The sequence below is a fragment of the Ictalurus punctatus genome, chromosome 8 (genome assembly GCF_001660625.3).
Source record: "Ictalurus punctatus breed USDA103 chromosome 8, Coco_2.0, whole genome shotgun sequence".
Lineage (NCBI taxonomy): Eukaryota > Metazoa > Chordata > Actinopteri > Siluriformes > Ictaluridae > Ictalurus > Ictalurus punctatus.
This window is the reverse complement of record NC_030423.2, coordinates 10449647-10476115: the sequence shown is the minus strand read 5'-3', so window position 1 is coordinate 10476115 and position 26469 is coordinate 10449647. Positions and strand designations below refer to the sequence as shown.

Genomic DNA, 26469 nt, shown 5'->3' with positions numbered 1-26469 from the left:
CATTCGGCTAGGCAGGAAGGCGGCTCTGTAAAGCAGAGGGGGGCCGGGTGGAGCCTGAGGGACTGGCGGCGGATCCGGCACAACATTACACGGACGACTCAAGGACGAAGAAAAGATGTGCAGATATTTGAATACAAGAGCAGAGACAGAGGGGGAGAGATCGGGTGGGGGGTGGGAAGGGGACACTTGTGCTGATTCCTGCACTTGCTGACTGGCCCATCTGTTGAGCACAGTCTCCAGGGAGGGGAGTGCAACGCAGGGCTATGTGACACATCTGCCCTTAACCGAGGGCTTTTAGAGAGGGGACAGAGGTACAGACATCGGGTTCAGCTCCATGGCTCAGGTGGGGGCTTCTAATGAGAGCCATCGAAAACTAATGTCTCTCTTATATTCGCTTTGTCTCTTTGTCTCCATCAGTCAGTGTGGCATTCACTAGTTTTATATAATAATAATAATAATAATAATAATAATATGTTTCTTTTTATAGTGTCATTCTACACACTATATGTTCTTTTTTTCCTAATTCATTCCGTTCATATTCTCAATATCAGGCCCATGACCCGAGCGCTGTAAGGACATAATATATATTTAAAAATATATATTTTTTTCTATAAGCTCTAACCATATGGCGAGCTCAAACATAAAACCATATCCGAGAGGGCAAAGAGTGTTTGCAGAAAATAGTTACACTCTTAAAGATGTCCTTCACAGCACCAGTCAGGAAGCCTTTTGGAAGCCGTGAGCTGTAATAAAGCATACAATATCCATGAGTGAGTCACTAGCTAATGGAGATTATCAAAGGCTACTACCAGAGGAAGACTGCTGGGAACCAGTGGAAGAAAATTCCCATTCCCCATCTGACAAATCAAATAACGAGTGGAAGCATGTAGATTAATGAGTATAGTCACGAAAACACAAATGCATACAATACACACCAATGAATGCAAACCAGAGTCAGTAAAGCCAATTCAAACAGGAAGTCACATTGTTTGAGACTATTTTGAAAGCATCAGAGTTACAACCAAATCCATTGTGCTTAGCCTATTGAATGATTTACACATCTGTTTAAAAATATGAATTATTATTATTTTTTTACACACCAGATGTTTGTCCCATTTCGATAATAATCTGTTTATGATTGTTGTATCAATTCATTTCGATTATTGCCTTTTATATCAATGCATTGATCCAAATCATCATATTGTAACACCACTACATGCATCTCAACAATTTTCATTTTCCATAACAGTTCTGTGGACTCACGACATCTGCCGACCCCATGTGTCCTGTGCATTTCTTCAGGCTATCATTTCGACATAAAAATCCCACTCTCACACTTTTTATATGTGGCAATCTAAATGAAATCATGATCCACACCATCCATAATCATGACTGTGAAGCCTGTAGTTGAGCAACAGTAATGATACTCATGACACAAACATCTATACTACTAGCTACTGCTACTACTACTGCTGCTTCTACTACTACTACTACTGCTAGCTACTACTACTACTGCTAGCTACTGCTACTACTACTACTTATACTGCTTCTACTACTGCTTCTACTGCTACTACTACTGCTAGCTACTGCTACTACTTCTACTGCTTCTACTACTACTACTGCTACTACTACTACTACTACTACTGCTGCTGCTTCTACTACTACTACTACTACTACTGCTGCTGCTGCTGCTGCTTCTGTAACAGGTATGGAAAGTATTCCATACATTTAATGTGTAGAATTACACAAAAGGAAACATATACCTTATGTAGATGTCTACTTGTGAGAGTATTTTCCCTTTTAATTGTTATGATGTCATTGGTCTGTGTAATTTCCTGTTTTGGCTCCTCCTCTTCCCTTTCGCATTGTAATTGAATGGGAGAGGTAGGTTTCATTTTGAATTCTCAATAATCTTGTTTAATCTTTATTTAAATCATCATTTATATACATATATACTCATTTTAATTTGTGTGTATAATGTTATTTTACTTACCTGTGTGATTGTTTTTGTTGTTTTACCCTCCTTTTTGAGTAATTTTTTTGTGTCTTGTTTCGGAATGTGGAGATGAGAGCACATGGTAACCATTGCGTGTGTTTATTTTGTAGAGCACAGTGTAAGGGTGATTCACTTAGGGAGGCTGCTTGTTTGTGTTATCAGGTATGGTTTTTGTTTTATATTATTTTAATTTGTTACTTGGGTGAATTCCGCCCTTTCGCATTGTAATTGAATGGGAGAGAGCACAGTGTAATGCTTGTTTGCTACTACTACTATATAATAATAATAATGACAAATACTGTATGCTGCTTGTTTATCGTTCCACTATCTCATGTCGTGTTTGACCTATATTATAATTACAGGTGACCAGACTTTGACGGGGAATTTGAATCTCTTTAACAAATCTCTTCAATTGAATCTCTTTAAAAAAAAAACAATACACACACACACAAACCAGCTCTCACCTATTACACGACAACCAGAAAGGATGAAGGCTAACGTGCTCCCACTGAGACTCGCAAATCCAACACATGACAAGTTAAAGCACTCCATTGAAAGCGCTAGCTACCCTCTTCCGCATACATGAGCGTACAGACGCTCACGATTTTACAGTGTCAATGTGATTGACAGGGAAGAGACAGTAATGCCATCCCTCTCACCCTGAGAGCACAGATAATTTTGCCCTCTTGGACTCCCAGACACAGATGGCTGTGGCATTGTCTGGATTCAAACTTACGGACAAGAGGGTGAGTGCTTTTTTCGTCGTGCCACTCGGGATGAGTTTTTTTGAGCAGGATTTTTATGACAAATGTGATTATGTGCATTCGGATAAAATACACTTTTAAAGCTGTGAATGTTAATACGCAAACCCCAAACCATGACCTGTAAAGGTATGCTGATACAGTTCTCTACAGCAAATATACTCAAGGTTACTGCTAACCATTTATCAGTAACCATACTACTAAATCCCAAATGATTTTGCTTGTAGTACAGTCTCTGATTTCACCACGCTGCAATGACGTGAACTGTACTGTGTTTGTAGGTTGAAGATGCTGTATACTACATGTGTGTTATGCGAGGCTTTAAATCACTGATAGAGTCGGTTACTGTGATAGTGTTTACCGATGAAGTAGGACAGCAGGATGGCCAGCAGGGCGGCGCCAGCAATGGCTGTAACAGCGGCACATTTCCAGCTACAATACTTGGAGGGCTTCTTCAGTTTGAAGGCGCTTCGGGAGAAGGTGTTTCTGGGTAGGAGCCGTGGCGGGGGCGAGTACACTGTGCCCGACGTCAGTGGATAACCTGGAGACGAGCTGCTGAAGAGCGGTGTGGTTCCTGATGATGTCTTAAACAGGAAGTGCCTGTTGGAGAAAGAGCGAGTTAACAATTTGTTGAGTAAAAAGCATTCGTGGTCTCAGTGATGAGGCAATAAGTGTAGTGGAGATAGAGGACACAGTGAAAGAGAGTCAGAGGTCAAATCAATCTCAGGTTCAGAACGACCATCATTGTCTCTGACATTGTGAGTAGCTTCGTATACTCTGTATCTGTGTGTGTGTGTGTGTGTGTGTGTGTGTGTGTGTGTGTGTGTGGACACAGGGGGGTGCAGAGTGCTGCAGGGATGCAGTGGGGTGAAGGATACTGTGTCCAAAGCTCCTCAGTGCGGCTCTGTGGACATATGGCACACGGACATACAGTGCTGCAGGCTGCTGCTGGCCCAATGAGGGACACAACACAAACACTCAATAATTCAGGATGCTTTGCTCTATGCATGTCCAGCACACACTCACACAGCCCGTATTCTGATGGGGACATTAGTGACAAAGCTCGGAGGAAGCTGGTGGTGCCACGGGGTGCCAATGATAATGAACTGATCCAATTTAAAAAAATTATTATTATTATTTTTTTTACATTTTATGGTGCTAAATAATCTTTGTTCCATTGAGACCCACTTTAAAATAGAAAACCGCTAAACACCACTCTGTCCTTTCTCCTTTCTTGAGCATGAGAGCATTCAGTGCTTAAGGCACTTTTAACGCCGCTTTCGAAACAGAAAATAATCCAAACAATTAAAGATAGACGACCAAAACAAAGCAAAAATAAATAAATAAATCTATTTCGCTTGCAGTGATGCCACTCTTTGATTCAACATGAAAGAAGTGCCTGGACTTAGATTTCTTTGTTTGATTGATTGATCGGTGCTGACAATGCAAAGGAGCTGAATAAGCTAATCAAGAAAGCTGGCAAAACTAGACATCCTGGCGGCGGTGGTGGTGGAAATTCGGATGGTGGACAAAATTAAGAGGATCATGGACAATAGCAAACACCCGCTCCATGCCACACTGGCCAAAAAGCGGAGCTTCTCCAGTAGATTACGGCAGCTTTGCTGTAACAAAGAAAGGTACAGGAAGTCATTCTTTCCCACTGCTCTCCGACTCTACAATGACTCATCAACGAGGTTGGGACTTTGAAGACGATGGACACGTCTTCTGATTTTGCTTATCTGTCTACTACACTGCATATTGCACAACAATTTTTACAGAGGGTCACTGCACATTCTTACACACGCCCTGCCACTTTACCCATGACTTATTGCTTATGACTACTGTACATTTTTATACACACATTAACACAACTGTTCATCACACAGGTCTAAGTGTACAATTTTAAACCTGCCAACCTATAATATATTTCATACTGTTAATCTGTACAGGAATCCTACTCTGTAAGTAACTTGGAGCCCTATTTATATGTATTTTTTTTTTTATCCTCTCTTATTTGCAGTGTATATTTTGAGTTTATTGTGCATTTTTTAAAGTCTGGTGAACTCTTAAGTCTAGTCCTCACTGTTGCTCGTGTTGTGGCTGACCCTTGGGGATCAATAAAGTACTCTCTCTCTCTGTTTAGTTAAACAAAAAAAATCTATTAATATGAAGTGAAAATGTGGTAAAACAAAAAACATTTTCAATGCACTTACAATCCATTTGATTAAAACCATTATTTGTTCATGTGCCAGTACTCTTTGGAAAAATAAAACTGCACAGACATTGCTTTGAAAGCACTAACATTGGCATCAGTGAACCCCGATCACTAAGATTTGTCATGTTTAAATTAGTGTGCTTCATGTGTGACTGAGTTTTGCATAACCAGACAGCAGCAAGCATTGCTCCAAGGTTCAATGCAAAGTACCATTAACTACTCTTAGTACCAATATTGAGCCGGAGCTAAAATAAATACTGTTAATAATAACAACTGTTATTGAACCCAAGGGCAACGAAAACTGAACAGTTTTTTTGTGCCAAAAGTTGCAGTAAATTCTGAAGTCAAAAATGTATCGATTTAAAAAAAAATAATAATTCATAAATTAATAAAAAATTAATTAGAAATCTCATTGATTTTTTTCCCCTCAATGATGTAGTGGCAAACACTTGAAGTCAAGAGCAATAATTCAGTAATGATCCCGCTGGAGGAATGCATGACTACTCTTTTAATGAGAATTACTGTAAAAACAATCATCCTTCAAGATATAAAGCCATACTACTTAAGATTTGTAAGTGCATTCAAACACATCTTTATATTGCTATAATAAATAGAGAAACATCATTAAATGAAGTCCTCTGTAAAGCCTGGCTTTCTGTATACTACACTGAAATTCCATAAAGCACATCCAGGCTCACTGCAGCTGTAAAGGCACGCAGGTGCGAACGGGTGTTGCACAAAGCGCTTAAATGATTCCTCTCAATCTCTCAAAGGCATAACCACTTGAAAAATCCGAACAGGATCCTGCATTGCGTAGTTTGTGTAACTTCTGTGACACCTGCATGCAGAATGATCACTGGCATCCACGCTGCTCATCTACCCCGCCCGGACAAAGCCGCACTCCCATTAGCACACACTCCCGAGCAGATCGCACGCTACATTACATTATAGATGGAACTTGTGGTTTTTCGAGCTTTGTGCAAAAAAAATAAATAAATAAAAAAAAATCATTTAGCCTTTAATTACAGCACCCTGAGCTGCACCCCATGCCTTCACCTCAGTAAATGAAGGCTCTCAGATACTGGTGCCTTGGGGAAAGCAGCAGTAGAGAAGGCCGCTCTAAATATATTATCTGCAGCAATCAGCCAGGCTTGGGTCACCGGGTCCGTCAGTTTCATTAGGCCCCGGCCTCGATTAAGACTCTGATGGGAGCTAAAGTGAGAGGCTGAAAGCTTTCCTGGCCTCTGAGTGCTTGCCTGGAAGGTGTGTCCTGCCCTGGCCTTGGCACATAGATCTCTCCGGCCCCTTAACACTTAAACACCATGCGAGCCACCTTAATAACAACTTTCCACAAGATGGATTCCTATATTTCCAAACATGATCCCATTTTCCAGGGCTGAGCTGTGGTGCGTTTGGCTCAAAGCCCAGCTGTCTGTAGGGGTGTTTGCACTCCTGTCGCTCCCACACCAATCCATCAGCACGGCGTCAGATCCCTCCATCCGCAGCCCCAGTGGGGTCAAAGCCCTAGGACCAGATCAGTCAGGTGTTCTTAGCCATTATCTCTGGCTGCACCTGACCACCTGCAGCTCCACACACACACACTCACACACACAAACTTTATACAGTGACACAGATTGAATAGATTGTCTAGGAAAACCTGTATAAAATCATAGCGTGAGAAGAGACAAGGAAGAGATAGGATGCCTTTGTCCTCTATTCTGACCAGTGAGGGGGAAGAGAGTGACTAATTCACTAATGAATGGTAATAAATGATAATAATGCAGTAGGAATAATGAAGGCAAGGCAGTGGAAGATTCCACGTGCAGCTTTACATAACAAAGCTATTTCTCACTGCTGTGTCTGAAATTTCTGTCACCTCAGGCATTACTAATCATGCGCGCACACACACACACACACAAAGAGAAGGAGTTGGGAGGAGAATTGTAATTGTGTGTTTGAGCCGTTGTGTGCTGAGCTGGGAGTCTGGGTCACTGATGGAAAAAGCTAGCACTTACTCTCTCATTCTATTCATCTCCTGCTTTCTTGTGTCTTTTGCTCCTTTCTTCTTACATCTTCAATTGACAGTGTGCCACACACATACACTTCACCCTTCCCTCCTTCCCAATCCTCTTATTTATCTTCCTCTCCCTCCTTTCCCTCCGTCCCTTCACCCTCCCCTCTCGTTTCTCCTGATACACACAGTGAAACAGCCTCAACGGGCAGGAGGAGGAAGATCTCAAATCAGTCTCACACTGAAGGGCAATACGATGGACAGGGTGTAAAGGTGCCTGTCCAAAAATACCACACTACTTCCTCCAGGCCTCCTCTCTCTGTCACCGCTCCTCTCGCTTCTCCGTGACGGAGTGAGTTAGCCGCCACCCAGGCACCACTCGTGAGGTTGAGCGAGTCATCTTGAAATGCCACAGTATTTTTACCAGCACACGGGGTTGTTGCTACGCATTTAGCCGCTGACAGGGGTGATGCCGAGAAATTAATTAAGGTGATTTTGGGGTGGGAGAGAGTTGGAGGCAGTTTGTATGCTTGTGTGTGTGTGTCAGGGAGTGTGTGTGCAATCTACTGTGTGACACTTATTCCATTAGTTCAATGTCTGTCTGTGAGGTTCATTTAATTTCCATTTGCAAAGGAAAGTGAGAGTGTTGACTAGGTGTCGTAATTGTGAAATGAAATTAGAGAGCTTGATTTTTTTTTCTTTTTTTTTTCTTTCCTCCGTGGCTAATTGACAGTGATTTATGTCGAGCATTGTTTGGGAGGAGCGTGGGAAGACATGTCAACACCAGCTGGGACAGGAGACGGAAAGGAAGAGAGAGAGTGAGAGAGAGAGAGAGATTCAGATTCATACAATCCAATGAGTAATAAAACATATAAACCAGATAAAATTTGCCTCATAATGATACAGATAAGTTATAGTGTCTGTCTTGGCAGTGAGGTCTGAGGTCCATTCACATAATGGATTTAAAAAAAAAAAATTAAAAAAATTTGAGAGACCCTTCAAATATATTTTAAATGAAAAAGAATAAATAAATAAAAAGGAGGCACATTGGCTCAGTGCTTAGCATTGTTGTATTACACCTCTGGTTTCCTCTCCCAGTCCAAAGACATGCATTGTAGGCTGATTGGCATATCCAAATTGTCCGTGGTGTGTGAATGTGTGTGTGATTGTGCCCTGTGATGGGATGGTCCCCTGTCCAGGGTGTCCCCCACCTTTTGCCCCGAATTCCCTGGGATAGGCTCCTGGCTTCCCACGACCCTCTGTAGGATAACTGTGACAGAAAATGGATGGATGGATTATAATAATAATAATTCACTGACATAAAATACTGCATACAGAGCAATTTGTCTTAATTATCAATAATTAAGCTGAAATAACCAGAAATATGTGACTCCACTCCCCACTACAGAAGCTTTGAAACATAAGTTCTGGGATTTTTTGTTTGTTTGTTTTTTGAAGCATGATGTTATTTCCATTTAATACCTTGTTATTTTGACTTAATTTATTTAAAAATCTTATCATTATATTAAACTATTATATGCTATTTTGATATAAATAACTAAATGAAGATGTTATATTGTTACTTTGGCTCAATAACTCATTATTTCAGGATCTCTCATTATTTTGACAATCTCCATCAATAAAAAAATGTATTAAATTTTACCTTACATTTTTATTCTACCTGCAGATTTTGCTTTCGTGGAATTTATTTGACACACACATATCCGTCTGATAATTGGTCATTCATGTAAAATATGTTCAAGGTACGGCAAATTCGAACGGTAAAAATGTCCACTTTGACCATTATATGGAATTAAATAATGTGTCGAAATAATGAGGTGATAACTCAGTATAATGAGATATTAAGTCAAAATAATGAGATATAACGTACGTCAAAATGAGGATATTTTGCACTTTTTAAATGATAAGTTGCCGTTCAGGGTTTCTATAACATAATCCGCTTAAATCAAAAAGAAAATCAATGTAGAAGACTGTTCAAATCACCTCATCGTGAAGCTGACTAGTTCAATCCTTACAGTATGTTCGCCTCGATCTCTATTCCAGTCAAATGTCTATTAAATGAGCGAAAGGAATACATCTCCCATTAAACACATTTGGCTTTAATCATGGATAAACAACAGCAGCACACTTTACTCCACAGAGTAACAGAAAATGCTTCGGTAAATGGTAAAGCACTGCTAATGGAATAAACAATAATTGGACAGGGAGCCTATGGTTATGTGAGCTGACAAAACCCCCCAAAATGATTAATTTATTAGAAATATATTATATATATATTTTAGAAAAATCTCAAAAAACAGTGATGTAGTGATATTAATGTTCATTTTGTGGGAGAGGAGTAAAATTGTGTCCAGATTGGTGCATCCTGCCATTGCCGGAGGAAAATCCAATGAAAAGAGATATCAAATGTTTCCAATAACTCCTTTTTACATTTTAGTTTTGTTTCAAATCTGAGCCAATCACCTTCTCCTTTCATTTCTACCACAGTTTCAATCTTCTATACTAACACAGAATTGTTGAACTAGACTGAAAGCCAGGTAAATACAAGATAAGGGGCAGAGGGAAGGTAAGGGAGAGAGAGAGAGAACGACGGAAAGATGAGTCCGGAAGAGATAGTGGACCAAGAATGATTTTTATACAGCTAGGAGAAACGGTGAGAATCAGGAAGAAAGAACAGGTCTACCCAAAAAAAGGATAGCTGACACCACAAGGGGAAGTGGAGGTCAGTGTCAAGGCTTTGGCAGTTTTGCAGTTTTCTAAAAACCCTGGGGAATTTTTAAAAAAGGAATAATGCTGGAGGGAAGACTCATGAGGGAGCAGTAAATGTAAAGAGAGAAGAAGAAGCTTGGTGTGACAGCTCTCTCTCTCTCTCTCTCTCTCTCTCTCTCTCTCTCTCTCTCTCTCTCTCTCCCCTGATGGAGATGTAGGTGAGGTCATCCTGTCGTTCCTCTGAGCTGGCTGATTAATGACCTGTCTGAGTTGGACAAATGTGCTCTCTCTCTCTCTCTCTCTCTCTCTCTCTCTCTCTCTCTCTCTCTCTCTCTTGCTGTATCTGTGTATCTGCATGTGTGTATGTTAACATCCTGTTAAATAATGCAGCTCTCCAAACATATTTTGCCAGTCATTAGTTGTGACACAGGTGGTAAACCCCTCATCACCAAACATCCACTTAGTGTCAAACACTGGGCTGTTTACTTATTTAGCCCTTAAGGTTTTCATTTGCACAGATTTCTCTCTCTCTCTCTCTCTCTCTCTCTCTCTCTCTCTCTCTCTCTCTTTCTCTCTCGCTCTCTCTCTCATTTTGCAGTCTGACTCCACCGACACTCGGTGCTGGCTTCCGGAGCATCACTTTCTCCTCTTGTAATGAGAAACCAATTTAATCAGGATCACGCTGAGGTGGTAATACACCTTGGATATTTTGTAAAATACATTTTGCCTGCATACATGCAGCCTGAAATGACAGTAACCAGTGATGGGGTGGAGAATCGTTTCTGTGTTGATCCATGCGTATACACGCTCATGCCATCAATAATGCATCAGGACTTACAGTACGGTGATAATGGATCAGTATTACGGGGAGGCTACTTAACCTTCTGCAATGCTACAAAGCTTTATCAGAGCCTTCCAATCACTAAATCCTAAACTCCTCCATAAACAAAAACATCTGCTCATCAGAACACACTATTTTGATAAGCCCATCTCAGTGCCCCTTTTCCTATAAATACCTGCAGCTTCTGTGGATTCACAATCCACAGCTGCTGATTTTCTAAATACACCAGCAAAAGTCCCTGAAATGTTTTCTAATTACAGCAGCTTCGGTTTGTATGCCATGCCCAGTATTCAATCTGTGCGCTGAACAAGGAGAGAAATAGCTCATAAATCTTCACTGAGCCACAGGCTCCTGCCTTCTGATTGGCTCCTGTTAGGATGTTAGGATAACAAATTGGCCTCAGTGTGCAGCAGAGAATGTAAATGTGCCCCCACACAGATACCTTGGCAACACAGAGAGAGAGAGAGAGAAAGAGAGAGAGCGAGAGAGAGAGAGAGAGTTCACTGTGAATGCCTGGTGACTCTGAATTAAGGAGCTAAAGAGAGTTAGAGATAATTACCAGGATGTAAACAGGGGGCGGCACTTTTCTTTCTCTTACACCCCTACTAAAGGTTTTTGCTTAACAAAAGTTACACCAAGTGCACAATTACAGTTGCCTTCACTCACATTATAATCCTCATTACACCACAGTGTTGTTAAATTCTCAAATCTGATTAGTCAGTAGGTGTTGATTCATTTTCTAAAACAGCAGGGACTTGTATGGCAGATTGTCTTTATAATCTAAAGCTAACTATAACCAGATTTTAAAATAAAATCCTGTTAGTTTTAAAAAAAATGGTTATACAATGAAATTGTCTGAGACATTTATTTAACATTTATGGAGTCTTGGGGTCAGCTCTTTGTAACAGTCGGTAAGTTTTCTGCCATGGAAGAGTCTCTTCCGGACAGATGTCTTTGCGCTTTCTTGGCAACATGATACACTGGATTTTTCGTTTTTTGGTCTTAAACACCAGAGAGAGTAAGAGAGGGTGGTGATAGAACACTTTAAAGCTGCTTGTATTGTGGACATTCCACAACACTTAACTATAAATCCATTTTGTATCAGGCTGTATCACACCACCTCATTATTAATCCTTTTCCAAAAAACAGCATGCTACAAAGTGTATTATTGTTCACTTAATTAGCGTGCTGCTAAATTGGCAAGTGTTACTGCATCTGATGATTTAGCAATTTTCCGATCACGGAAATGAATGCAAATTCAAAGACACTCCACAATATTTGGAGGAGCTTGCAATTTTTCAAAATGATTGCAGATTTTTCCACAGATTTGGGCCAAGATGTATCATGTGACGTCATCACGACGCTCATTCTGCCAAAGCCGTCTTCGATTCATGTGTGTTGAACATGAGTACAGCTAAAAGATCTCATTACCTCATAAACATGACTGCGAACAACATCCATCCATCTTATACCACTTACTCCTTTTCAGGGTCATGGGGAACCTGGAGCCTATCCCAGGTAGCATTTGGCACAAGGCGGGATACACCCTGGACAGGGTGCCAATCCATCGCAGGTCACAATCACATACCCATTCGTACACTACGGACACTTTAGACACGCCAATCAGCCTACCATGCATGTCTTTGGATTGGGGGAGGAAACCGGATTACCCGGAGGAAACCCCCGCAGCACGGGGAGAACATCCACACACACAGGGCCCAGACAGGACTCTAACCCCGGACCCTGGGACATGCTAACCACTAAGCCACCATGCGCCCCTGCAAAAAACAGTGCAAAACAATTTCATGCAATTGCGATTTTGCCAATTCAAGCAGTTTTCTGCATAAAAGCAGAAAAAACTCAACAGATTGCATCTCATATTTCAAAAAAAGCAAGCATTTTTGGCTGCAACAATCACAAAAAACTTGCAATTGAAACCGGACACAATTGTTGATGCTTAAGCGACTTATGTAAGAGCCCACCAGTGGTAGCTTAGCAGTGATGAGAGTTGAATTTGTAACCAACCGTTCAGCAGCACAAAGCCTTAACCACTGAACCACCATTTCTCCACGCATCTGGTATCACATATTGATCTGAAATTTTGTCTTACTGTCATTAAAATATAGTAACATTTGTCAAATTTAATTTCTGTAGCAGAACATCTAAACATCCAAATCCCTGACAGCTCAATTCAGTTCAATTCAATTTCATTTGTATAGCACTTTTTACAATGGACATTGTCTCAAAGCAGCTTTACAGAAAAATATAAACACAGGATACAGATTTTAAGTGTGTGGATTAATCTCTGTTGAGCGAGCTGGTGGTGACGGTGGCAGGGAAAAACTCCCTAAGATGATAGGGAGCACCATTCAAAATACGAAATATGTAATACAAACAGTTTGTGCACCTGAAGAGGTTAGGGGAAAGTCCCCATGCTCAGACTGTTCACACACACACACACACACACACACACACACACACACACACACACACACACACACACACACCCACGGTGGGAGTCAACTACACTATAATCGCTGAACTACAGTATCCCTAAAGGTATCTCATATGCTATGCATGTAAATGGGAATTTTTTTTCACTGCCTAAACTGCAATACTGTGACCCTCTCAGGGATCTTATATTGGAGCTGGTGTGTGTGGGTGTGTGTGTGTGTGTAAGTACGTACAGAGAGGGATAGCGAAGTGCACTGTGTACTGAGATGAGAGTGGAATTGAAACTGGCATCAGCTGGTGAAGAGGCTTCGCTCTGCGATTGGAAATCATCCGTTGCAGCCCTGCATGGCCTCAGCCATCTTTAGTCATTTATGCCGCTGCAAACTGATTCCTTTCCGTTCTTGCTTCTCTGCCTGTCTCGCTCTCTCTCTTCCTCTAAACCCAGACAGCCCAGGTCTCTTTCACTTTCTTTCAGCTCTCCAATCCAAGAGGAGAAACTTGATCAATCAAAAAATGTGAAGTTTTAACAGCACACACAAATATCTCTCCCATTTCCAGTAACCAAGTGACCTTTGTAATAAACAAAAAAATAAAAAAAGTACTTTAAATATAAATATCATGCTTTTTTTTATGTACAAAGCACTGTTTCTGATTGAGATTTTGAGGTTCCTGAATTGAACACACACTCACTGTCTCCCTCCATCACCCCTCTACATTTCACCGTTTACTCCAGAGACACTTTGCTTTCTATTTTCCTGAGATTCATTTCATTTCAAAGTCTCTGAGCAGATATCGACTAAAGATAGCGATCAATCCAGAGAGAACGAGAGTGTGGGGAAGAGAAAAACCTTCCTTTAATAGGCCTGCAGGGAGGCTGGTTGCTCTAGAGCGCTCCTGTTCCTGCACCTTTGCTCAGCTAGTGGCTGTCCCGTTCGCCGTAATAGAGATCTCGAGCTTTTTTTTTCCCTCGTGGAAGAAGAGGGGTTTGATAAATGTCCCTTTCCTTTACAGTCAGAACCAGGGCACTGGTAAGAATGCCCCTCTTCCCTGCTACTGTAGATACAGAAATAAAAATAGATAATATTAACTTTTGTGCAGTGCATGCGTAACATTCGACCTGGAGGGGTGGAAGTAAAGGGGACGAACGGACTAACCTGGAAAAGTCTCACTATCTCAGACTGCCTTAAACAACCTTAATCTGCCAGCAAGAGACGAGTTATCATCAAGGCTCAGCACCACAACGTTCTTATTTGAGATACAATTAACAGCCTTGATCACTTTGAGGGCATTCAGCCATGTAAGATGCCTGTTATTACACCACTTAAGAGGTCTGAAAGCATGGATTCATTGGAGGAAAATATTTTATTTTAATAGCTCTACCACTTTACACTGCTGCATGTTATCAGGCTCATGCAGGTAAATGAAGGCGACCTGCTCGGAAATGGACTAAAATGTTTTCACTGGAGTCTGTAGTCAGTTTCTGCATTTACATTTACTCCCTTACCCAGAGCAATGTACATTTATCTCATTTAAACATTTGAGCAGTTGAGGGATAAGGGCCTTGCTCCAGGGCCCAGCAGTGGCAGCTTGGTGGTGCTGGGATTAGGTTGGGAACTCACAACCTGATCAGGAGTTCAATGTTTTAACCCTTTTTTATTTTTACATCCCTTTATTTTTCTTCTTAATGATGACGTTATGTTTATGTATTATTGATTTCATTTGTGCTTTGTGTTTTAATTTGTTTTAATCAGTGCTTCAGGTGAAGCCTTCTAGTCAAAGTTTCTTAGCAAACTCGCAGTCTTTCACTCCATACTTCTAGCACTGGCACTGAAAAAGGACAATAGATCGTGTTCTATCCCCTTTTGTAGAACACAACATTCTTTTCCCTGTCGATGTAAAACTCGAAACAGGAACTAGCATGACAAATTCAACCGATCGTGTTATTTGCCTCCTGGCCCTGTGAGCGGATCGTTTTCACGCATGGTGCTTTCAACACCTGAGTTCACTTGAAGCAAATCTGGAAACCCAGGTTTTCAGGTGGACCGACCAGTATATGAGCGTTTTGGAAAACAGCTTTCGCGCTTGATTAAACGGACGGACGTTTCAGTGCAAGCGGCGTCGGTTTTGTAAATATAAACAAGTGTGAAAAGAATATAGACAGACTGAGCAGGTAAAGTGTGCCATGATGGGCAGTGCCAAGAGAGATTCTGGCTCGAATGATCTCCATCATCCATGCACGCACTTCCTCCACCAATCTAACCAGCTAATGAATTAGAATATAGTGGAAACAAAATGAATTATGGGTGTGTGATGGTGCGTCTGTGTGTACAGTATGTCAGGTGGTCCATTTGCACTGACAGAATGTCAGTTAAAAAGCAGCTGAGGTAAACGTAGTCTATGCTAGCAGGGAGAAACATAAGAGTTTATTGCTGTTTGCTGGCACAGGGATCCGTTACGGGCAGTGGAGTCTCAACAGATGGAGGCTCGAGATTACCAAGCCTGGTCCCTTAACAATGTTTAAAATGGAGACGCTTTGGCACCCAAATAAATGCGGACAGTCCTTTTCATTTAGCGTGGACATTTCGTAATACATATCGAACTTCAAATTCTGTTTACTCGTTGCTCAGTGTAGCTTTGTTTAGCTTGACAACTTTAGAAACACCAGAGAGTTGAAAAATGGATTTCTGTTGAAGATGATACAATAAAGCCCTAGACAAATTTCCAAATACAGACAGTAATAACAAGCTTGGCATTTAAAGCATGTTAGCAACCCTGCTAATGAAACTTTGAGCCTCAGCAGTCGTCTCCTAACTCCTTTTTGAAATCTGATAAGACTAGTTGTCAACTTAATTTGATGTTTCATATCCAACGGGAACTGTAATGCACGCTGCACTGCAAATAAAGATGGGGAGCCCAGGAGCTCGTATTGTGTTCTGTAATGCCTCGTGCATCTACAATGTAGGGCAGTAATATTGATCACTTCACAAAACAAAATGAGTTGAAACCCAAGTCACAACACAGCCAGATTATATATATATATATATATATATATATATATATATATATATATATATATATATATATATAGATTGATAGATAGATAGATAGATAGATAGATAGATAGTTAGATAGATAGATATATGCTGAACTTTTAATAGCCTTTGAAGTAATAAATATTTTCTCATTCAATCTGCATTTTTCACTTAGTCCTACTCATTTCCTACTCAAGTCCTACTCATTTTCTATTCAAATGACCATCTTTTTTAAGTATCTACTAGCATTTATTAGTTATAAGAAAGTGATTTGATCAAGTATTTATCGTATATCGCTGAATGACAATATAGCAATATGGCAGTCATGATAAAATGTTCCTACTGTAAGAAAGAAACTTTCTTGAGATATCATGCCAAAAAATATTCAGTTCCTCTGGCAACACCCGCAGCTTTGGAAGTTACAAGTGAAAAAAATTCGAAGTACAATGACAGCTCTGGCTACACAGCTGCAAATAATGACAGGGTGAAAGAATGTGCCATTCAAGCTCAATGGATAGTTAAGAGCAGAGAGCAGTGTGTATGAGTGTGTGTACGTGTGACACTCCTGCACATGCCCCTAAGCGCAATAAAGGCCTGCCACTCTCTTGCCCTGAACACAGAGAGCCCAGCAGTCCCACTGCATTCATGTCGGAGCTGTGGCTGGAACTGATGACATACAGTACAGACTATCAGGCCTGCTTTAATTACGTGCCAGTCAGGCACCTGCAGTTCCTACAGACCTGAGCTCTGTCCAGCTGAATTAAACATGCCGCCCCGGGCTCATGAATATTGCAAGCACCCGCGTACTGCTCTGATCCAAGACCAGTGGGGGAGGCCCAAGGACCAGCAGGGGACTAGAACAATGGTCTGAGAGAGAGAGAGAGAGAGAGAGAGAGAGAGAGAGAGAGAGAGAGAGAGAGAGAGAGAGAAATGTGTGCGTGTGTGTGTTTGCATCTTAGAGGCCTATATGCAAAATCTCTACACTTCAAATAGAGCATATATTGTATAATGGTGAGGCATTATCAGTTCATTTCAGTTCATTTTAGCCAATGATCCAGACAAAAAGGAAATTCATTTGGAATGTAAACAAGCTTACATCTGTAAAATGCCAGTTATATCAGATCAAGGTTGGCCCTCTATTGTTTGTGAATGACCACTCTTGTCATGTGTGGGGGTTTTTTTGGTTTGCTTAACTGTCATCAATCCAGTTGTCTCGGTAGAAAATAGCCCATGTGACAGTATCAGGCCATTTAAAAAAATAAAAATAAAAATAACACCGCAAATATTAGAGTCATTATAGTGAGAGGAACTCATTACTCATTTTGACTGTTTTTCATTTGACTGATTTTCCCTCATAAATTGAAAGCTGACTCTCATCTTCAGGGGCTGTGGGCATTTTACAATCTAGGAAATTAACTCCAAAATAATTTAAAGCTTTGTAATGTTAGGGTAACACTTAGTAGATAGAACTGAAGAGAGATACTACACTGCCACAGTGCATGGAAACCATTGTGTGTGTGTGTGTGTGTGTGTGTGTGTGTGTGTGTGTGTGTGTGTGTGTGTGTGAGAGAGAGAGAGAGAGAGAGAGAGAGAGAGAGAGAGAGAGAGAGAGAGAGAGAGAGAGAGAGAGAAAAGCTGGACTTGACCTGGTCTCCAGAGGAACGTTGCTGTTGAGCACCCAGCTGTCCTGCAGCTGCACTGACTCCGGTGTGGTGGGTGCGTCCCCCGGGGCGCTGGGTGGAGCATGGACAGGGTTGCGTCTGCTGCTTAGTGTGTTGCGGTTGAGAGAGTTGGCCGAGGTCTGATGGTGAGACAGGGCCTGGGTGTTGTGTGGCGGAGGCAGCGGAGGCCGCAGTGTCGACTGGCTGTGATGGTTTGCTCCTGTGCACAAACACACAATCACAAACACTTCAGCACAGAGGAAACCTTTCCATTTTACTAAATTGGCCCTGAGATATTCGAGCAAAGAGGAGAAAAAAAAAACACACACACACAGCACTGGCATTTGCCATGATGGATAGAGGGAATATTCAGAACTGGTATTCCTCAGCAGGGAGGATAAAATGCAATCAGAAAGGAGAGGATAAATCACAGAGGGAAACTGGTGGACATAGGATGCCTGTGCGGTTCCTGTTTTGCACTTAAATGGCTATGCAGTCCTGGAGTTCTGAATACACAGTGACACTCGGCCAGTTAAGACACTCATTAGAAGGGAACGTCTTTTGTTCTCCTGCTCTTAAGCTGTGCTAATGTTGCTGGAAGCAGCTCATGCATACTTTATGAGGCATCATTAACTGACATGATTGTTTGCTTGGGTGTAATCCTTAATGTGGCTAGAAATGGGAATGTGTGTGTGTACAAGCATAAGTTCCTCCTGAATGTGATATTACACGCTACCATTCACCTGCACAACGTCCAAAAACAGCAGAGTTGTCTCCTTTCTTGATCGTGTCACTGGAAGTGTTTGTTTATGGGGATGCACTGATTCTGATCCAGGTATTGGGTATGGGTCTGATACCGTGCTCATTTACTCATGAAAAATGCTCTAATACCAACATAAAACCAATACCAGATAATACTATGTGACATAAACCTAGTGTGCTGTGTCGCGCTAATGAATAGACTAAACAAAATGACAATGATCTTGAAGTATCTTACAATTAATGATGCCAATCAAAGCAAAACAGCTTGCAAACTCTGTGTGCTCTGTGCAAATAGCAAGAGGACGAACTACAGCACTTGATTAAACATCTTAAACATAAAACTCAGCACGAGGAGTTCTTTGCAAGCAGCTCACAGCAGGAACCATCACCCCAGCAAACACTGGCTGGGCGAGTAAAAAATGTCTACAGACAATTCTAGGTGAGTAAAAAAAAATCCGTACAGGATTTTGCAGAGTTTTTTGTGATTGTTGCGTCCAAAAATGCTCGATTTTTCTGTGGGGTTTTGCAAAATATGTTACTCAATTGTTTGTTTTTTTTTGCGGAAAACTACTTGAATTGGCAAAAAATCGGTTTGCACGGTCTTTCACAGTAATGTTTGTTGGAAAATGAGAACTTTTAGGTGTACTCATGTTCACCACTTGTGAATCGAAGAGGGCTTTTGATGAATGCGTGCTGCGATGCTGTCCAAAGACGCCTCTTGGTTAAAATCTGCGGAAAATCAGTAGTAATATAAAAAAATTTCAAGTCCCTCCGAATATTGAAGTTTGCTCGAGTCTGCATTCATTTCTGCGTTTGCAGAACCACATATAGTGTACTTGACGATCGATCATTATCACTCATTAACAAAGAGGGATTCTCCATCCATCTTCTATATCACTTATCCCTCCTTCAGGGTCACGGGGAACCTGGAGCCTATCCCAGGGAGCATCGGGCACAAGGCGGGATACACCCTGGACAGGGTGCCAATCCATCGCAGGCCACAATCACATACACACTCACACACCCATTCATACACTACGGACACTTTGGACATGCCAATCAACCTACCATGCATGTCTTTGGACTGGGGGAGGAAAACCCCATAGCACGGGGACAACATGCAAACTCCGCACACAGGGCCACGGCAGGAATCGAACCCCCGACCCTGGAGGTGTGACGCGAATGTGCTAACCACTAAGCCACCATGCACCCAAGAGGGATTCTGATGCAATAAAATCCATAAAAGTTAAATAAATAAAAATAATAAAAAAATGTGTTACTTTCAACTGTACAACAGCACATTTCCAAAGAGGAAATATAAACAGACCTAAATAGCACGTTCCATTAATTGATTAATGCTAAACTGGTTACTCATTTTGATATCGGTATCTGTATCTTTATTGACGAGGATAAGCGTGCTCATTCTTGTACTCGGTTTTAAAAAATAGTATTGTTGCATCCATAAGTTGAATGTAATATTAGAAAATCTGAGAGAACTTGTTCTCATGTTACAGTTATTGACTGTGACTGGTGACAAGAAAAAAATGGGGGCGAGGAAAGCAGATCTACAGCCCTAAATCCTACAGTAATGATGGCCATCATAACCCCCACCCCCTCAAAAAAACAAAAACAAAAAAAAACAAAAACAAAAAAACAACACTACCAAAGATCAACCACACAGTCCATATCTTTCCTACACATAAACAAGCATTAGTGCTATCTCTCTCTCTCTCTCTCTCTCTCTCTCTCAATTCTCCTGCTTATCTCTTGCTAGTTGATCCATGACAGCAGACAGAGGACGATATCCACTGCTTGATCCTGTCTGTCACAGCCAGACATCAGCTTCTTTCCGGTAACCGCAGTCTGAACAGCGGAGGTGTGAGAAAAGAGGACGAGATTTAAACCCTAACATATCCACACATCACGGAGCACCAGCACATCCCTGCATGCAACAAAAGATTACATGAAAACAGTAATGTTACAAAGACGGGACACTGCGGGCAAATAAAACTAGATCGATGTACTGCAATAACTCTTTCGTTACATCAGAAAATAGGATTATGGGCTTAATATTTGAACAACATAATTAATACACATAATTGCATCGAATCTAAATAGACTGGCCTTTGGCGATGCAATGACATTCATTTCCTGTTTTGCTTTGGAAAATGAGATCACAAGTTTTTATTTATAGATAATTTCACATGCCTTCAATTAGAATTTTTTTTTTTTCTGCGAGTCTAAATCCATATCAATGAAAAGAATGCCTCTTCAATTATCTTGGCCTAAGAGAATTAAGAAAAGAAAATGGGTAAATGTGCATATGTTTCTGTGAGAGAGCAGCAGTGAGTGAAAAAGAGAGCGAGAGAGAGAGAGAGAGAGAGAGAGAGAGAGAGAGCACAAAGAAATGTGGGATTAAATTCATAAATGAATTTTCAGACAGGATCAACAAAAAATCTCAAGTCAATAGAATAATAACCAACAAAACAAAACAAACAGGAACAGGTCTTAATCTTACCAAAGCAAGAAAAAGCCAGTGTGTGTTTGTTTGTGTATATGTGTGTCTGCGTGTGTTTCATCAGAGCGGATCAGTGGCGTATTGTAATGGTCAGGCCTGCTTTAGAAAGCAAAGCCAGCGCTGGTTCAGGGTGCGAATAAGCAATAAGCTCATTGCAACCTGTAATGCACTGGTGGCTTAGAGTGATGAAGGTCCCTGAGGCACAGTAGTCCCGGGCACTGAACTTATTACCTTGAAGAATAAAACACGACATACAACTGATCTGATCTGTCATCAGTGGCTGGCGAGCAGAGAGGAAATGTTGCTCGCTCCAGCGTCGCTCTGATACCTCCACATGCCAGCACTGAGATTACGCACATTAAATCAAACCCTTTAGGCAATAATGTACTATACAAAGCCAAATGCTTACACACACATACACATTTAGGACTGTTATTACAAGTCCTTGTGAAGGAGTCGAGACATCGAGCGCATTTCGTCAGCCGCTTAGACCCGAAATAGGGCCAGACATCATTAACGTGTGTGCTAGTCTGTGTTTAAGTCTATGTGTGGCTCGTCTCCAGGTGGAAGATGAATGCATCCTGTCCTCTGAAGCCATGTTCCCAGTGGTAGGATTGTAGTGGAAATGCATGTCAGCATGCTTCTATAATAGTAAAGCTGGTAAAAATGACCTGATTGTTGGGCCAGGTGCAAGGGGAAAAAAAGAGAGAGCACATTACAGATGATTCGTGTAAAGGAGATGAGTAAATGATGAAGAGAGTAAAGCGAGGAGAGGCAAATGAATCTGAAGCCTTGCTTATGCTTTATTAAAAAGGCTTTTGAGAATGAACGAACTTCTTAAAGCTAAGGAAGTTCATGCAATTTCCAGAATACTAAACTCATGAGAATAAATGGCACTCAACTGTACATTTCCTTGCCATTGGTGTGGTACCCTCAAGTGTACATGTTTTGTACATTGCATATGCAACGTTCATGTGGAAATGCGGATCTAGTGTTACTTTAAAAATGATTTAGGTTTCATAAATGAACCATGAATATTTTTAGAGTACTATTTTACACACAAGAGTGAAGATACACACCAAAGGTACAAAATGGTGAACCCTCGAGCGTACCGCACCAGCGACGAGGTAAGGTACACTTTAGTGACCCCCTTTTTCTCGTAGTGGAACATAAGGTATAGGGGTGTAGGAGAGTTGCTAGCAAAAAAAGCTAAACGTTCACACTGAGAAACACATTCATTATTTTTACTTTGGAAAAAAAAGTGAACCTGAAAAGTGCCTCAAATTGACAAGAACTATACAGCTTGATGGAAATGTCCATCAACACAGCCCTCCAGCCTCTCCAAGGTGCTTTTCCAAACTTTCTAAAGCTTCAGAACGAACTATCTTTTTACTACAGCTCTACCAAAAGAGAAACATCTACCTCAGTACACCTTCAGGCTAGACATAACCACATTACCTCAGGTGACTTGCATCCCTTGACACTCCATCCCATCCCTCCTCCCAGGTGTTCACAGTTTCAGAAACTCACAACACACACCAACAAGGAAAGAACTCAGCCGGTTCTTCATTAACACCATAGATTTAGTAGTTGATGAGCACTGTGACTTTCTGACCTGCTACCGTTCCATCTGGGGAAAAAAGTGCTGCTTCACTTTGACAGAAAAGACTATTTAGAGCTCTCGCTGTTCTAAATTTCTCTGATATTTCTTTCTGAATATGCCCATTACGGTGTGCTTAATTTAAACGCACACAGTGGCTCATTCACATTACCGGCCTCAAGCAGTGAGTGTAATACGCATCGTTAAAATGATGAAGTGCGTTTACTTTCCTGGTTCGGCAGAAACGTGCCAGCATTCAGGCAGAGAACCTTAAGGTGATGCTTTCAGGATTGCAGCAAAGACAAATCTTCTGTTTTCTCTAAGCCGGGGAAAAGCATGAGCAGGGCAGGCAAATAGAAAGAGAGGGAAACAGAGCAAAGAGAGGAAGGGAGGGAGATGCTTCACTGTATCCCATCAGCCCTTTCAAGACTGTTGAAAAAGTTGTTTTTATATTCATGAAGAAGCATTCTTCATATGCAATCTCTGCACGCATCATCAGCTTTCACCGCACAAGTGGCTGCATGTGAAATGGCTGTGTAGCCACTATTTGTGTGTTTGCGTGTGTGTGTGTGTGTGTGTGTGTGTGTGTGTGTGTGTGTGTGTGTGTGTGTGTGTGTGCGTGCATAAAGTCTGACACCAGCAGCATACAGATAGCTTTCTGTCCTTCTTCACCTCCTTGCCTCTCTGGCAGAAAGAACACCTTTACTCACAAATGAAAAGCTTTACACTTTCATTGTGCATAAATATAAAAAGACACGGAAGTTCATTACGCTTGATGTACAAAGCAGATTTCAGTGACGATCTTGTAAAAATGTGACAAGATATAGATTTCAAAGACAATTCTATAATACATAATTGAAGGAATATTTTGTTTTTCTGGGTAAATGGTCTGCACTTATATAGCGCTTTTATCCAAAGCACTTTACATAGTCTCATTCACCCATTCACACACACACACCAATGGTAGCAGAGCTGCCATACATGGTGCTAACTTGCCATTGGGAGCAACTTGGGGTTCAGTGTCTTGTCCAAGGACACTTTGGTATGCGGAGTCATGTGGGCCGGGAATCGAACCTCCAACCCTACGATTAGTGGACAACCTTCTCTACCACATGAGCCACAGCCACCCTGCCTCTTATACATATTTACCCATATTCATCTAAACTGTGAACGGAATGACATATGAATGACATATAACAATGAATCAGTGTCTAATTTTACAAAAGAGATGATTTGATTCATCAACTGATGAACCTGCTTCAGGTGCATGGACACAAGCTCCTGCCCACGGGTCTCTTCTTTACGTCATATGCATGCAGTAATCCTTAACCTATAAAAAAAGAGCCAATAAAAAGAAATTGTTCAGTAAGCCACAGTTATTCCAGATGCAAACAAACAAGTAAATGGACAAAGGAAAAGCTGAGTCCGTACCAAGCATTGACTCTGGGCTCGTTTGCAAGCAAGGCTCATTATTGCAGGTTTGCACTGACACTGAAGAATTCCTCCTGAACAATGGCTTGATTGCACAGTACCATATTTCACATTTGTGCATGCAGGTTTGTGAAATTTGTTTAGAATTTTCCTTTGATACCAACACAAACGCAGCAACGCACAGTGCATTTTGGAAGCATGGCATGTCATCGTGCAGAAATGCCTGCAAAATAAGGAGCTGCTCTTATATAAGATTTTTTGCTATGTAGGCTGGCACCAGACGTGTGTATTTCATGATGCTCTCAATGCAAGCACTGGCGGCACAAAGGTCAGCTAATTACTATAATCCATTGTACTCGACTGTGCTCCAGTGCAATGATAGACTATTTTAAATATCAGTGCTCATAACAAGCTATTGCTTCTACTTCACCATACTTGAAACAGGAAATAAGGTCACAAGATCACTTGGTATGCGGTGTCAGGCGTGGATAGCTTCGACACCTGATGCAGAGCAGGGAACCCCAGACCACTATTTTCTCCACGGACCAGTGATCCATTCTCTGGTATTCTCCTGGGCTCGTAAACGGCTTTCACACTTCACCATCATACTGAGCTCACAAACACAGACAGACTAAGAGGTGCTTATGTCTGCAAATAAATATACCCTTCTTTCCAAAATGGCATAATATCCATCCATCCAGCCATCCATCCATCCATTTTTTATAACGCTTATCCTAGACAGGGTAATGGGGGAGCCTGGATCCCATTCCAGGGAAGTCGGGCACAAAACGGGGGTACATCCTGGACGGGGTACCAACCCACCACAGGGCACGATCGCACACACACTCATTCACACACTACGTGCAATTTGGAAAAGTCAATTAACCTACTGCATCCCATGTATTTGGACTGAGGGAGGAAACTGGAGTTCCTGGAGGAAGCCTCTGAAGCACAGGGAGAACACGCCTGCTCGGCGAACACACTACAGGGGTGGGATTTGAACCCACAAACACCAGAGATGCGAGACAATGGCCAATGCCATTGGGAGCAACTTGGGGTTCAGTGTCTTGCCCAAGGACTGGGAATTGAACCACCAACCCTACGATTAGTGGACAACCTGCTCTACCACCTGAGCCACAGCCACCCTCCAATCCTCTAGAATAGGGATTTTCAGTTTGATTGCTCTTTTTAGCATTCCACTTGACAGAAAAGGCAGGCAGCAGGATTATAAATGGTCTGCACTTATATAGCTCTTTTATCCAAAGCACTTCACATGGTGTCTCATTCACCCATTCACACACCAATGGTAGCAGAGCTGCCATGCAAGACGCTAACTTGCCCTCGGGAGCAACTTGGGGTTCGGCATTTGGAGTCATGTGGGCCGGGAATCGAACTTCCAACCCTACGATTAGCGAACAATGGTTGGACAGGCGAACTGACAGCACTGCAGTAGAAGAGCTAAATGATGAGAATTAAGCCGGTGTGTTTGTACTGCCCCTAACCACTAAGCCACATCTGATCCCAAATACCACCTGTCGCAACACCATTATTCCTCCATGATATTTCAATATGACACAAATGGCAGTACACCGCGGTCTGTCAGCCTCTGGGAATAAGCAATTTGGAATCAGAATACACAGCTGTTTATATCACTCAACTGTAATGTGAGAATACATTAGGCTGGTGTTTTAAATGCACTGTAACTTCACAGGAGTTTGCATCTTTTTAACACATCGAGGTTGTACTAACACTTCGCAGTCCTACTATCACGACTACATAAACACTGAATATCTTCATATCAAGCTTTAAATATACTTAGGGACTTTAGAAAACAGGGCAGCGACTGGTGAGAAGAGCTACAGCTAGAAGGCGTAGTGTTAGAAAAGGCACAGTAGTTAGCGGAGGTGGTTATTGAGGAAAGATCATCTCTCTCTCTTGTCCTCTCTCTGTCGCTCTTTCCGTTCATCTGTGGCCGAACAGTGGTGACGGAATGAGTGAGAAGTAGGGCATCATGGGACACTCGGCCAAGTGACACAAATGAAAACAAATCGTCAGGCGCGAGCATCCCGAAACCCGAGAAACAATAGGAGTAAAAGCATAAATGTCAATTTGGGATGATGAAAGATCCAATCTAAAGGTAATGGGGAGAAGCCCCTCGACAGCGGGCGCTAATAGACACTGCGATTTCAGCAGGCCTCCGTCTGCTCCACAATAAATGAAAGAGCGTAATTAGAAAACAGCCACTGAGGTCGTCCTCCGCACCGACACTCTCTCTGTCTCTGATAACGAGGTGTTTTTCTCATGGCAGGAAGTGAATATGGAGCCTCTCTCAACGCTACGTTTGTGCCACTGCAACACACACTGGTCCGTTTACATTATGACCAGTGGATTAACAGGAAGTCATTTGAACCCGACGCTGCCTGGTGCACCAGCTGAATATAAACTCTATCATAGTCG

General features: G+C 41.7%; 1 protein-coding gene across 1 annotated transcript in view; it reads right to left on the bottom strand.

Annotated features, from left to right (window-relative positions):
* tenm2a (teneurin transmembrane protein 2a) overlaps positions 1-26469 on the bottom strand; it is a 342195-nt gene that overhangs the window by 54266 nt on the left and 261460 nt on the right. Inside the window, exons 5-6 of the mRNA XM_017473379.3 lie at positions 17687-17921; positions 3119-3357 (exon numbers count right to left, since the gene is read on the bottom strand). Coding sequence (XP_017328868.1) covers positions 3119-3357; positions 17687-17921 — 474 coding nt within the window. The remainder of the gene's footprint in view (positions 1-3118; positions 3358-17686; positions 17922-26469) is intronic.